The sequence below is a fragment of the Batrachochytrium dendrobatidis genome (genome assembly GCF_000203795.2).
Source record: "Batrachochytrium dendrobatidis JAM81 unplaced genomic scaffold BATDEscaffold_6, whole genome shotgun sequence".
Taxonomy (NCBI): domain Eukaryota; kingdom Fungi; phylum Chytridiomycota; class Chytridiomycetes; order Rhizophydiales; genus Batrachochytrium; species Batrachochytrium dendrobatidis.
This window is the reverse complement of record NW_006281104.1, coordinates 716,138-729,806: the sequence shown is the minus strand read 5'-3', so window position 1 is coordinate 729,806 and position 13,669 is coordinate 716,138. Positions and strand designations below refer to the sequence as shown.

Below are 13,669 nucleotides of genomic sequence, written 5' to 3'. Positions count from 1 at the left end.
AATATTCAATCCACCAGTTTCCTGGACTGTTAGTGTGATATTCAGAGTATTGTTGTTTATGGCTTATTCGTTGATAATGCCAAAGTCATGTTCAGTATATAAAGGATGAAAATCATTTACTATGGCAGAAGTAGATGGCCACAAATTACCATTTTTATTACTGATGAAAATGTAAGGATAGCCTGATGAGATCGATAAAATTGGTTGAGACCAGAGTAACTTTTAGTGATAATAAAATCAATGTAGCAGGATAGTGGGGTGGAGAGCATCAATGTTTATTGCGTGACTAGTATCTTGATGTTGATTTGCATTTTTAATCATTGCATACGATTCCAGTGGTCTTCATTTATGGTCAGATCTAGCAAATCTACTCACCACAATCCATGCCTATTTTACCAATACCAATGTCCTGATTTTGCGCTGTAGCTGTCCTTTAGTCAGTTGGTACCTGTTTAATTTCAAATCTTTACTCATGGCTTCATAATCAAGGCCATGCTTGCTAATCAAATCTGCATACACCAAATCCTCATTGCTTGATGTATGACGAATAAGTTTCACGACATTATTGGCTTCCTCTTGCATGGTTGCAATGATAGGATTGACAGAGGTGGCTGGTGAAGTTGGCTCAATCATTCGTCTGGTTGACATTTTAACGCCAAGTCGTTTTGTGCGAGAATCGACCTCAATCTCTGCTTCTATTGGAGTAAAGTCGAGTAAATCAAGCTCTGGTTGATCAGCTTGGAAAGAGTTTGATCGCTTGGAGACTGAAAACTTGCCAACAGGTTTTGTTTTTTTGGATAACGTAGCAGACGATGAAGATTTGTGCGTCGATGCAGTCTTTGTATTGCTGCAGTCATCAACAGAACTATCCGGTGAATCATCCAACATTCTCCATTCGACATCATTCTTGAGCTTATCGACACGCATCATTTCCTGAACCACATCAGCAGCTTCATGACCAGTTCCACCTGCAGCGCCATTCAAAGACACCATCAATCCCATACTCTCGTAATTCTGATGTAATGTTTTTTTCTTGTCCCAATTGTCTTTGACCAGTGGATGAGCATTTTCAAACGAAATGTCCATGCGGTTTTTCTGCTTGCGAGATACTTTCTGTGAAGGATTCCTTATCTTTCTGCGAACTCTCGGTCTGGCCATTTGTATAGTATATGTTCTAAGGTAGTTATAAACTAGATTTAATTAGCAAAAGCGAATGAATGGCAGCAGTTTATGCAGGACTCACCAGAAACAATCCAATTCAATTGATTTACAAAAAAAAAAGCAAGAGTTGGTATTCATCCGCATATCACGTGATGATAGTTGGCAAGAGTTGGCTTGAGCTCATTCAAGTTGACAAGCAAGCAGGACGTCAGTTGGACATCATGAGCGAGAACACTGCAAGGATTGGGCTTATGCCATTCAACTTTGAAAAGTGGATCAAAGAGAATTCCCATTTGCTAAAACCTCCCGTCAACAACTACTGTTTATGGAACTCGGATGACTTTATTGTCATGGCTGTTGGTGGCCCAAATGCTCGCAACGACTATCATGTCAATTCAACCGAGGCAAGTAGAACAATGTACTGTTTCGATGATTCACCTTGATTAATGAATAAATTGGATCGCTTTAGGAATGGTTTTATCAATACAAGGGTGATATGCTACTGAAAGTGGTGGATGGCGGAGAGTTTAAAGATATTCCCATCAAGGAAAATGAAATGTTCTTATTGCCAGGTATATGCTTTAGCATTGATCTTTTGATTGCTAAGTGCAAGATCTGACTCTGTATGTATATAGGCAATGTACCTCACAACCCAGTCAGATTCGAAAACACTGTTGGAGTAGTTTTGGAACGCAAAAGGCCTGCTGGATCCTTGGGTAAGGACTGATTTTTGGTTGATTCTATTCATTCGAGTAGTCTAACATGTGCGCAACTGTAGATCATCTGAGATGGTACTGTGAGCAATGCACAGAGATTGTATATCAGGAGTCATTTCATTGCACAAATCTGGGAACACAACTAAAGCCAGTGATCCAGCGATACTTTGCTAGTGAGGATCTGAGAACATGCAAAAAGTGTGGACATGTAAATCCTACCAAATAAACTGATACTTGCCAAGTGTATCAACTCAGTATTGCTAATTTATCAGTCTAGTCTGCTGTTTGGGTTGATGCAACTTTGTCTGTTCTTGATAAATTTAACATGGATGAAATGGGTCTGAAACTGGCACTGAACCAACTCTCCCCTCTGCAAGTAGAGGATGCTCGTTCTACTCTTTGTCAGTGTTTAAGGGATAGGATGAATGTGTTGAAGATACAGTCGGATTTTTCCTGGATAAACACTCGCACTCAAGAATTACAAGAGGTCTTGTTATTCTATTCAGTCTAGTCATCAATATATACTCGTACTGATACCAACCATATGTATAGGAACTCTTGGTCCAACTCCAATGTATATACAATACATCCAAGAGCATTTCGACTTTTACTTCCTTGTATCTTCGCACACTCACTAGAACAAAAGCCTACCTTGAACAACTACATAGCAAGAAAGAGTTTGAATTCCATCTTAGAAATAGACTCAACCAGATCTTGGCTCGGCAACACCATCAGGAGATATCTGTGTCTAAACTCAGATCTGATCTGCACCATATTGAGCAGATTCCGATTGTCGAAAAACTGATTCAGGTACTTATTTTTATTAGAGCATCATACAGATGGCATCGACTAACCATGACCCAATGTATTGGATTCAACTCTTGTTAGCCGCCATCATTCCTTGACTTGTGTCTATGCATCATTTTTATAGCTACAGCACTAGTTATTCCTGATTTGATTTATGTGTTTTGCTTGATATAATCCCAAAGCCTGCCATCGATAAATATATGCTATAACTCGTCTTTTTATTTTCCAAAGCGCTGCTCACACTTTGAATAATCTTTCATTCCTTGAAATATATCCCTCATGTCCACTCTGCCATAATAGTCGAGTGACGGTACATGACTACAATAAATACATAGTGTTAGACTATTGCTGAACTACTGTCAGCTATAAAAACCACAACTTACTGGAATTCGGATAAGCGGATCGACCATGGACAATAATTATGTAGTTGAAACCCAGTCTTGCCTCCAATGATATACACCAGATCTGGATCGCTGTTCAACGGAAAATCTATATTGTATAGTTAGCATGACAGCTCACAACAGCATACAGACAGTCAAACAGTACCCTCTAATAACCGATCTCGAACGTCCTCTAATGTGCATGGATAGTCATTCCGCGACAAATCACAGACTGCGCGCACTATGGCATCTTTTGAATCCGACTGCGACTTGAAATAAACCGTCAGATCTACAAATCCAATAACTATCATGTCAGCAACCTGATACAGTTATTTAAACATGGTGAAAAAGCTATAAACTACCTCGTTGCTTGGATTGTGTTGAACGAATGGTGATCTTACCATCCCAAACCAAGCAATGATCTACCATGATGCGGACAGTAGCAACAAGTTCATCCTCAAAGCCTGTTTCGAGCTTTGAGTTGGTTTCAAGTAAATGTAAAAGGAGTCGTGCATGCGATTTCAAAACTCCTAAAAATTAAAGATACTCGAGTTGGATAAGTAATAGAAATGAATGTATAAATGATGGTCAGCACTTACCATATTCATCATATAGAGTCAGATGCTCAACTCCTAGACTCACGTTCAAATAAAGAATATCAAGCATCGATGCAAATATACCATCCAACGAATGAATAGATGATTCAGGCTGACATGGAATCCCTGATAATAATGCATTTGATTTGCGCCGTAAAAAAGTAGATGATTCATTGCAAGTGTTTTTGACCAAGCCAAGTGATGTATCGATTATAGATGAATCCGATGCTGCACCAGCGAATTCAAGAAGAGTATTGTCAATCACTACAGCAACATGGCGAGGTAGTTTATTCCAATAGATAGAATCAACCGCTGAAAATGATTGAGGCAGTTTATGACTAGTGGCAGCCATATTACTTGTCAAATAGCTGTGGATACTATTAAACATAAACTCGGCCGTACGACTGAATGTGTGGAGAGAGTCATATAGATAAACCAGAGATTGAACTATAAACATATACAACAGTTGAGCAAACGAGTTTCTAGCAACGCCGACATCCATCATTGCCACTATTGATAGTAAGCCCAGCACTGATCTATGGACGATGCCAATTATGTAAAAACCACTTGTTGGTAAAAGTGAAAACTGGTTTAAAATTTAACATTACAGCCATATTCACGCAAGTGTTTTTTGTATCAAACCGAGTTTACATCAGTTTCAGTTAATTATACTTGAATCTCCAACTCTTTGATTACAAGAAAATATTGTGTGACTAGCATTTCTGAGATGGTGTTTGTTTTCTAAAACTAGAGCACGAAAATATTCAAGTCTAGAATACAACACTATTTTGAAGAATTGATAGTTCAAGCCAATTTGTAGTAGGAAACCAAAATATTTAAACATGTTTTATTCTAAAGCAATCACTGCAAGACAAGTACAGGTTTCATTTTTCATGAATACTGCTGTAAATGATCAAAGACATCTGTGCAGATGCATTGGATGGCAGATTTTTCAACTAGTTTGCTGGCAATTAAAAATTATTCATTAGCGAATTTTGTATGAATTTGTCATTTTTATTTCTTTTCCTTCTTCTCAATCACCTATTAGTCAGTTATTATTGCCATTTTATTATTATTTACATGGCTGAAACTGAAACTGAAACTGCTTCTGCAATTGATTTGGTCAGAAATAATATTGTGACTGCTATTCCCGACTTGCCTATTCACAATGAGTTGGACTTGAATTCAAACCCAAAAACATTCAATGACCAACTCACTCAAGACATGATTGACTTGGCCATAATGCTTGCCCCTCTGCCACCAGAATGTTCACTGCGTACAATAATAATTGATCTCATTATAAATGTTTGCGACGATATATGGCCTGACTCGTCTAAAGCTTCTGTTTCTGTTTTTGGATCATCTGCTATCGGCATATACCTTTCAGATTCAGATATCGACATTGCAGTTTCAGTTCCCCAAACTGATCGATCTCTTATTCTTTATAAACTATATGCTCAATTAAAACATCAGACTTGGATTTCTGAGCAATCCCTCCAGTTTATATCTACTGCAAAAATCCCACTCATTAAATTCTCGTCCATTCCTCAACTAGGCAAAATCAGAATAGATATTGTTGCAAACACCGATTCTGGAAACGAATCGACTGAACTGATGAAAACATGGGTGGGTAAATACCCAACGCTTATTCCCATGGCACTTGTGCTAAAGCTTTTGATTCGGCAGCACCGTTTGGATAAAGTATTTACTGGTGGATTAGGCGGTTATGCTTTACTCAATATGATTGTAGCTGTTTTGATTCGCGACCAACACTGTTCAGACGAAATAGATGCTCGTGCCAAAGAGAATGCTAAAAATAACACTGATACTCAACCACATTTAGATCCTGGAGTCTCTCGACTGTCTTCAGCACCTTTGCATTCTGTTCAATCCCTTGGTCGACTCATTTGGCAATTTTTCGAGCTCTTTGGCCGTACGTTTGACTACACCACCAATGCTATTCGTATTTCCGACAATCTAAGCTATTCACCCATAGCTGTCGAATCTGATAGTCTTTTTATTTACCCTCGCTACCATCGAGTCCGTGACGACAGCTATGGTCTGCTTGAAAATGATCGTATCAGACTTCGGATCTATGACCCAACCAACGCATCAAACAATATATCACGCGGGTCATACCGCACACAAGATCTACATCAATTATTTAGCCAGTCGCTGGACACACTTGTTACATACAGAGACGAGTTTGATAAGCATGGATTATCGGGATTGTCCGACATTGTAAAGCCCAATATGGAAATGGAAATAGAACGCGACAAGACTCTCAAATACGCAATTGATTTGATGCAATGTCGAGAAAAAATGGAAATAGAGAGAAACGGTGACGTGCCTGCATACCAGGTACTAGAACGATGGCTTGGAAAATCTTTAGGATGTGGCCCACCACCATCGAAAATTGATCAACAGCAAAAAAGGCGAAATAGTTTAGATCGAGTTCAACGAAAGTCGAGCTCAAAACGTCAGGAACCATTGAGTCAAAAACAAAAGGAAAAGAGGAAATTGCGTAAGCAGCAAGAAAAAAAACAAATGCAGCTACTTGAAGAAAACCAAAAGGCTTTGAGTGAGATGATGCGACAATCAGAACAAAGTCTAGTTTCTCAGGTCAAGACACAGTCACAATCAAATCCGCAGCAACAGATACCCAGGACGAATGATGAACAGAGGCTAATGACTGGACGAAAGCGTGAGCGTGAGCGCGGCTAGAATAATCTGGTCAATGTAGAGCCACGAGCGCCATTCTTGCTACTGAAAATGCAATCCTATCGAAGCTCACATGGAGATTGACTTGTACGAGACAATCAAGATTTAGACTGCTTTGACTAGAATGGATTCGTTTTACTGGCAGCTTTTAAATGAATTCGTATATTTAACATTAGGATACAGTTATTGGGTTATATAATGTATATTTCAAACTAACGAATAAATGGTTTCATGACTAGTATGTGTTGGTGAATCAATTCAATGATTGGGTTTTTTGGCCAAATTGGAGTGTTTCTATTTTCCATAAATTATCGAGTTTTCCATTATGGGACATAAAAAGGCATCCAAGAGCACCACCACAAAGAATTACAAAGTAAAACTCACTTTAACTCAGTGCCTGAACATATATAAATACTTACTTGTATGATTGGAGGTCATTTGTAGAAACATCAAAAATCTGAATACACCGATGACAACTCGGAGCAACTTGAACGACAGTTGGCAGATCTGGGACTTGCTGTCAAGGACATGACTGGCGATGGCAACTGTCTGTTTCGGTATGTAGTCACAATCAATAACAACTCTCGTCTTAGTCAATACTGACGAATATGAATCCATCAACCTTAGTGCATTGAGCGATCAGTTTTTTGGAACTCCCATACATCATCACAGATGTCGAACTGATACAGTTCAACATATCCGATCCAACCCAACCCTCTATGCATCTTTTATAGAAGACAACCACACTATAGATCAATACTCTGCACAGATGCTAAAACCAGGCATATATGGTGGAAACATCGAGATTGTTGCCTTTGCACGACATCACAATCTTCACATTGCAGTACATCAGGCTGGACTTCCTATCTGGGTTATATCTGATGCTTCTGAAACAGCCAAAACTGTAGATGTTGGTGATATAGGCTGCAATGTACAGACTCAATCGCGTGTACTGCATATTGCATATCATTCTTGGGAGCATTACAGTTCAGTTAGAAACGTCAATGGTCCATTTGTAGGGTTACCATGCATCGTTATCACGCCTAAATGCGATTCGACTTCTCGAGATACAAAAAAGAAAGCTTTATGGGATAGAGACCCTACAGATCCACCAACAAAATTAGAAATAATTGCCATGCAGACCACAGGGGTAGACGACCTTGAACACGTTCGAAAACTGTTTGCTAAATTCAGAGGAGATGTAGGAAAAGTTATAGATAAGTTGTTGGCTGATCAGGAAGCTGTAAAAGAAGCAGATTGTGCTTTTGCTTTAGTCTCTAGTGCTCATGATGGAAATGTTGGAAATGATCAACAAGAGTCCAAGGATGCAGTAATACCATCTGATGCAGATCCGTCAGCTCAATCTGATGCAGACCCACCAGCGCAATCTGAACCTCCGCCTATAACACTTCCACCACAGACAATCACATCTCAGAAGCCTAAGCGATTATCAGCAAGAGATAGAAAGGAATTGTCCAAGAAAACTCGTAAAGCAAACGCACTTCAAAATAAACGAAACAAGAATGTAGATTCCAAAGCAAATGATGACCCGACCGTCACTGGATCCAACTTCATAGCGGCATCTATAGATGTACTTGCTACTCGTATAGATTATACTTATATCTGACTATGTATAGATTCCACATGCTTTCAAGTCTATATAAATCAGTTTTCAAACAAACCTATATTTTCACAGTACTAAATAGGGTCCACTGTAAAATTTATTGCAATAATAAACTCGACACTTCAAATGTTGGGAAAGCATAATGGACTCAAATGGGTTCCATCGTATCGTAATGTTTCCAACTCGCTTTCCGTTTTTAGAGCTCGTCAGATTTATCAAAGCTATTTTTAATTTCAAGTAGCTCAACGTCAAATACAAGTGTAGCACCACCAGGTATATCAGTACCAGCACCACGATCGCCATATCCTAAGCGTCAAAATGAACCAATTGGAACATGATCCCCATGATTACAAACTAAATGAGCAAACAGATTGGACTCGAAAAAATAATATATACTACAATTACTTACCAAGCTGGGGAGGAATAGTCAATCGTCGCTTTTCGCCAACACACATGCCTATCAGACCCTGATCCCAGCCTTGAATAACCTGACCTGTACCAAGAGTGAATTCAAAAGGCTGATTGCGATCTAAAGAAGAATCAAACTTTTTGCCAGTAGAAAAGAGCGTTCCAGTGTAATGCATCGACAGTTGATCTATAGGACCATTCGAGAAAGCGTGAGGTTTGATTCTAGCCTTTTAGTAATACATGAATCAACAGTCAACTATACAATAAAAATAGTTACCATTCTTTTGGGCCTTTCGAGTACATTCGGCTTCCGAGACTCGCTTTTTGATGCCAATCTGAAGTGTTTTTGGTGGAGCTTTGGAATCTTTTGCTCCAGCTTTGGTATCCGCCTTTTTATCATCCTTGACAGATCCCTTTGGTTGAGCGTCCAGATCGATAACCTGAGGCTCAACGTCCTTGTTTAGAATATCCAGCAACTCCACTGTAAACACCAACGCAGCATCTCCAGGAATGACTCCACCAGCACCTTGTTTTCCATAAGCCAGGCTTGAAGGAATGGTAAGTGTGCGTTTCTCACCGATACACATATCCATTAAGCCCTGATCCCAGCCTTTGATAACTCGGCCTACTCCCAACATGAATTGAAAGGGCTGATTGCGATCCAAGGAAGAATCAAACTTTTTGCCATTGGAAAAGAGCTTTCCAGTATAATGCATCGACAGTTGATCTAGTATATGAGCATTATTGGATAAAACAAGTAATTTTAGACGAAACTCGCTATTGAAGCCAGTTATCTACAGATAGTATGTATACTCAAACAACAGATACACTCTAATAGCAGTGATTTATAAATCTGGGTAGATCCAAGTACCTCCAAGCTTTGACTTGTGGATGCACTCTTCATCAGGAATCTTGTGAGTCACATCAATTATCAAAGTGGTAGGCGGCTCATCAGCAGCAACTGAGATCCAAAACGTAGCAAGTATGCCTACAACAGTCAATCTCATTTGCGTATTTGCTGATGATGGCTGCAGATTGAGTTAGCAATTTGAGCTGATTCAAAGTCATGTGACTATGATCACGTGATACATCCTGTTGCTTTGGCAAACCGCGCTTTTGAAATTGTAAGCTTTTCAAATTGAATATTGACCATGATATTTGCTCAGGAGCAACCATTTCAAGGCCAGTGCACCTACTCATCTGCAACGACCCATAATTTAATTTCCCCCTTGGGAGATGCGTCCACCTACAGACCTTCTACTCAATGTGTTTTAGTCGACTCCGACCTTCGCGACCCTTACAGAGCATCCTCCGTTCCCATTTACCAAACTGCTACGTTTAGGCAGTCAGGAGTGACTGAGATGGGCGAGTATGATTATTCCAGGTCTGGTAACCCTACTCGAACACATCTAGGTATGCTCTTGTTTTAAATATTTTTGGTTTTCATGCCGTGATGGACTGCAAAGATTGAACGAAATATCTATTTTTGCTTACAAATCAATCCCTGGACAAAAATCCAACTCAATACATTGATGTTTTGGAATGGAATTTTTCCGACTAGAAACTTGTATATGCCGAGAAAGAAAATGCTAACCAATATTGTATCCTGCTCCATTTGGGAATCTATAGAATCGCATCTAGCCAAACTTATGCATGCTCATAGTGCACTTGCAGTTTCAAGTGGCATGTCTGCTCTAGATATTATTATTAGATTAGTCAAATCGGGCGAGGAAATTATTGCTGGCGACGATGTGTATGGCGGTATGTTGAAATGATTGGTGTTTTCCAAGTGCTTGTAATGGGATTACATAAGCCAATAGACTTGGAAAACTCGAGTTTCTATTGAAAGGCGCGCCATCACGCTAACCTTGGTTACTGTAAATCACATTACAGGAACAAACCGGCTGCTCGCATACGTAAAGCAAACTAACAATATCAAGGTGTATCACACAGATACCACCAATATCGATGCAATTCAGCGCCTCATTACCCCATTAACAAAACTTGTCCTGCTGGAAACTCCCACCAATCCCATGTGCAAGATAGCCGATATACCATCCATTTCTAACCTTGTTCATACAATATGTCCTTCTGCATTGGTGGTTGTAGACAATACCATGATGAGTCCATACTTGCAAAAGCCATTGGATCTGGGTGCTGATATTGTTTATCATAGCGCGACCAAGTTTTTGAGTGGTCATCATGATCTGATGGCTGGTGCGGTGGGTGTGAAAAATCCTGAGCTTGCCGAGGTAAGCTTCATCTACTGGGTTATATGACTGATGAATTCAACCTTTAAAATGTTCTTACCTGACATCTTTTATTCATCGTTTTTGGTAGAAACTCTATTTTGTGGTCAATGCAATTGGATGTGGACTAGCACCATTTGACGCATTTCTCCTTGCTCGTGGCATTAAAACTTTATCGGTACGTGTGGATCGCCAGCAGCAATCAGCTATGCTGATTGCATCGTATCTTGAATCGCATGGCATCGAAACCTGGTATCCAGGCTTAAAGTCTCATCCACAACATGATTTGCACATGTCAATGGCCAAAGGAGGCGGTGCTGTTCTTAGTTTCAGAACCAACTGTGTAGATAGGAGTATTAGTGTGGTCAATGCTACAAAAATTTGGGGTATCTCGGTCAGTTTTGGAAGCGTCAACTCTCTCATCAGGTAGCATTGCTTTAAATCCCATGTTCATTGTTTAGATATTCTTCTCAACCCTTTTGTCTGCTCTTTAGTATGCCGTGTCGTATGTCGCATGCCTCTATACCTGCAGAAATCAGAAAAGAGCGCAATCTCCCTGAAGATGTTATTCGTTTATGTGTAGGAATTGAAGATGTGCAAGATCTGATCTCCGATCTTCACTATGCATTGGTACTTGCTGGGTGTATCAAGATTTAAGCTGGAAATTAGAGCCGTTTCATTGAACATTTGGATTTATTATTATTACAAAACATTGATTTTTACAATGGGCTGATCAGTGCGTTTGGAAATCTGGCATTTTATATATGCAAAATAGATTGATATTTATTTTGTTTGCCGAGCCATTATCATTCAATAAAATCAAAATGCTAGTTTCAATATGGCATTGTGCCCATACAAGTTAGTATTTTGTTGCCATTCATACAAACCATTGGTGGTGTATCCTGTCATTGAATGTTCTTGATGCTCTCGTACTCAGCCGAGTTACATTTAAACCTTGTAGGTAGTACTGATTTGCAAAATGTATCAAGTATTTGGTTTGATTGATCAAGCCAATCAGCATAAATGGGCCGTGCTTAATTCTGACGTAGTACATTTCCCAATAAAAATCAGTCGTGATTGCACTGTTTTAAAATCATGTTGGATTCGGCCAATAGGTAAAGGTGATGTTTCAATAATAACATCAATAGACCTTTAAAAATGTAAGATTAAACCACAGGCACTATCGATACAATTATAAAGGGTGAAAAAATAGTCGAAATTACTTGCAAGTATCAAGAATCAACAATTTAGTGATATATTAAAAACAATTACAAATAATCAGTCCCAGTACCTAAAAACAACAAAACATTAGTATATGTATTGTACAACTAAGCTACCAAGGCAAATGCATGGTAAACTTACTTGATAGTTCCGTCCCAACTACACGTGGCTACCTTACTTGTCTCGTGAGGATGCCATGCACACCCCATAACAACACCGTCGTGCGCATTGATCTTTTTCATGACTTTACAAGTCTTCCAGTCCCAAAACCACAGCTTCCCCTCGGAATCACCTGACATGATGTACCTCGCATCGGGAGAGAAATTGGGCTGGCAAGCATAGCCAGCAATTAAATGTCCTTTGAATACCTTTTTACGATTAATTCTGAATCTGTCGCGCGCAGAGTAGATCAGTACTTGATTGTCAAGGGATTGACACGCAAGCCATTTCTCTGTTATTGATACGTTAGATATAAAGTATAAGTACAAAAATAGTTGTATACAAGTCAACATATAAAGCAGTCAAAATAAAATGGCTGTAAAGACTTACTATTTTGAGAAAGTGTTACAGCAGGCATACTGTGCATGTCAGGCTCAGCAACGTATTTGATCACTACAGGAATGTCAACTTCCCAAGCCCTCAAGGTTTTGTCATCACTTGTTGTAACAAATCTACGATTATCATCTACAAATGTGATTGTATTGACAGCACCCAGATGCTGATCATATTCTTGAACAATTTCTCCAGAGCGCACATCAAACTGGTAAATCTTTTTGTCCTGACAGCCTGTGAGGAAAATGTCTTGCTTTGAAGGATCTGGATTGAATTTGACACAGTATGGAATACGTTTTGTAGTGAATTTGGAAATGCACTGGCCAGTTTCAGTGTCCCAGAGTTTGAGGAATTTGTCGTAAGAGGCAGAAAGAAATCTGGATCCTGAGTTGTTAAAGTCGATATCTCTGATTCCCTTTGAGTGGCCATGGAAAGAACGTAGACACGATCTGTCGTTGTAGACATCCCAAAGACGGACGGTAGAGTCCATTGAAGCTGACAGAAGCAGATGAGCAGTAGAAGGAAAGAATCTGATTGCATTGACACCTTTGGTATGGCCAGTCCATGTATGAATAGATCTTTTAGGAAGGAAGCATTCAAATGAGCCAAGCTCAGATTGTAGATCTACTCCGGTATCATGAGGTACGGACATGTAAGTACGGCCTTGGTAGTCATGTAGGTTTTTGCCATAAAAGACAGATTTCTCCGACCCTTTGGACTTGGATAGATTATCATCGCCATTATGAGTATTGATAATACCGGCAATGGCATCAGCCTCCTGTTCAGCAGTTCGATCAGGTACAGATAGTTGTTCACCTTCAAAACCTGCCCATGGACCTTGAAATCCATCAATATCTGCAGCATCGCCTTGTGGAAGTCTTTTTCTCTTGGCATTAATGGTTGCTGGAATATGGCTCTTTTTAAGCTCACTAGCCATCAATCCACCATGAGAATGAATCCTGTCGGAATCTCCAACTAGTCCATTGCTGTCAATTGCATCAGGATCTCTGGTATATCCAAAGTTGACAAAAGTCCTGTGCAGCTCATTAAAGTCGGTATTGGCCATATTGCAATCCTCGACAAATCCCAACTGAGTGTTCTTGTTTGTCATGGTCTTTGCACTAACAAATGGATTAGCAGGTCCTTGAAACGGTTTAACCATCAGACTGTAAGGAACATTGATGGTTAGCTCGGTCGAATTGGCAGTGGAAGGTATTAATGCATCTGTGGTTGA

The 13,669-nt window shown here is 39.6% G+C and overlaps 8 protein-coding genes across 8 annotated transcripts; 4 read left to right on the top strand and 4 right to left on the bottom strand.

Moving 5' to 3' along the window:
- Positions 1–353: 353 nt before the first annotated feature.
- BATDEDRAFT_36973 (uncharacterized protein) lies at positions 354–1,183 on the bottom strand. Its single transcript, XM_006679078.1, has one exon. It carries the CDS (start codon positions 1,156–1,158, stop codon positions 388–390), a length of 771 nt encoding a protein of 256 aa, XP_006679141.1. The 5' UTR covers positions 1,159–1,183; the 3' UTR covers positions 354–387.
- A 229-nt stretch (positions 1,184–1,412) lies between these two features.
- Positions 1,413–2,103, top strand: BATDEDRAFT_30049 (3-hydroxyanthranilate 3,4-dioxygenase; the record flags this gene model as incomplete). The annotated part of the gene is made up of 4 exons (XM_006679012.1): positions 1,413–1,550; positions 1,631–1,733; positions 1,797–1,877; positions 1,940–2,103. The coding sequence occupies 4 exons, from the start codon at positions 1,413–1,415 to the stop codon at positions 2,101–2,103; spliced, it is 486 nt and encodes a 161-aa protein (XP_006679075.1).
- A 799-nt stretch (positions 2,104–2,902) lies between these two features.
- Positions 2,903–4,012, bottom strand: BATDEDRAFT_25006 (uncharacterized protein; the record flags this gene model as incomplete). The annotated part of the gene is made up of 5 exons (XM_006678922.1): positions 2,903–3,002; positions 3,068–3,173; positions 3,231–3,368; positions 3,466–3,594; positions 3,664–4,012. 5 exons carry the CDS (start codon positions 4,010–4,012, stop codon positions 2,903–2,905), a joined length of 822 nt encoding a protein of 273 aa, XP_006678985.1.
- A 728-nt stretch (positions 4,013–4,740) lies between these two features.
- Positions 4,741–6,384, top strand: BATDEDRAFT_25005 (uncharacterized protein; the record flags this gene model as incomplete). The annotated part of the gene is made up of 1 exon (XM_006678921.1): positions 4,741–6,384. The coding sequence occupies one exon, from the start codon at positions 4,741–4,743 to the stop codon at positions 6,382–6,384; it is 1,644 nt and encodes a 547-aa protein (XP_006678984.1).
- A 322-nt stretch (positions 6,385–6,706) lies between these two features.
- Positions 6,707–8,008, top strand: BATDEDRAFT_25004 (uncharacterized protein; the record flags this gene model as incomplete). Its single annotated transcript, XM_006678920.1, has 3 exons — positions 6,707–6,754; positions 6,826–6,938; positions 7,009–8,008. The coding sequence occupies 3 exons, from the start codon at positions 6,707–6,709 to the stop codon at positions 8,006–8,008; spliced, it is 1,161 nt and encodes a 386-aa protein (XP_006678983.1).
- A 64-nt stretch (positions 8,009–8,072) lies between these two features.
- BATDEDRAFT_35110 (uncharacterized protein) lies at positions 8,073–9,420 on the bottom strand (the record flags this gene model as incomplete). Its single annotated transcript, XM_006679045.1, has 4 exons — positions 8,073–8,311; positions 8,415–8,600; positions 8,691–9,140; positions 9,285–9,420. The coding sequence occupies 4 exons, from the start codon at positions 9,418–9,420 to the stop codon at positions 8,202–8,204; spliced, it is 882 nt and encodes a 293-aa protein (XP_006679108.1). The 3' UTR covers positions 8,073–8,201.
- A 144-nt stretch (positions 9,421–9,564) lies between these two features.
- Positions 9,565–11,319, top strand: BATDEDRAFT_88789 (cystathionine beta-lyase STR3; the record flags this gene model as incomplete). The annotated part of the gene is made up of 5 exons (XM_006679220.1): positions 9,565–9,826; positions 10,043–10,174; positions 10,307–10,665; positions 10,754–11,088; positions 11,157–11,319. The coding sequence occupies 5 exons, from the start codon at positions 9,565–9,567 to the stop codon at positions 11,317–11,319; spliced, it is 1,251 nt and encodes a 416-aa protein (XP_006679283.1).
- A 701-nt stretch (positions 11,320–12,020) lies between these two features.
- On the bottom strand, positions 12,021–13,597 carry BATDEDRAFT_11342 (uncharacterized protein; the record flags this gene model as incomplete). Its single annotated transcript, XM_006678781.1, has 2 exons — positions 12,021–12,334; positions 12,433–13,597. 2 exons carry the CDS (start codon positions 13,595–13,597, stop codon positions 12,021–12,023), a joined length of 1,479 nt encoding a protein of 492 aa, XP_006678844.1.
- Positions 13,598–13,669: the final 72 nt, after the last annotated feature.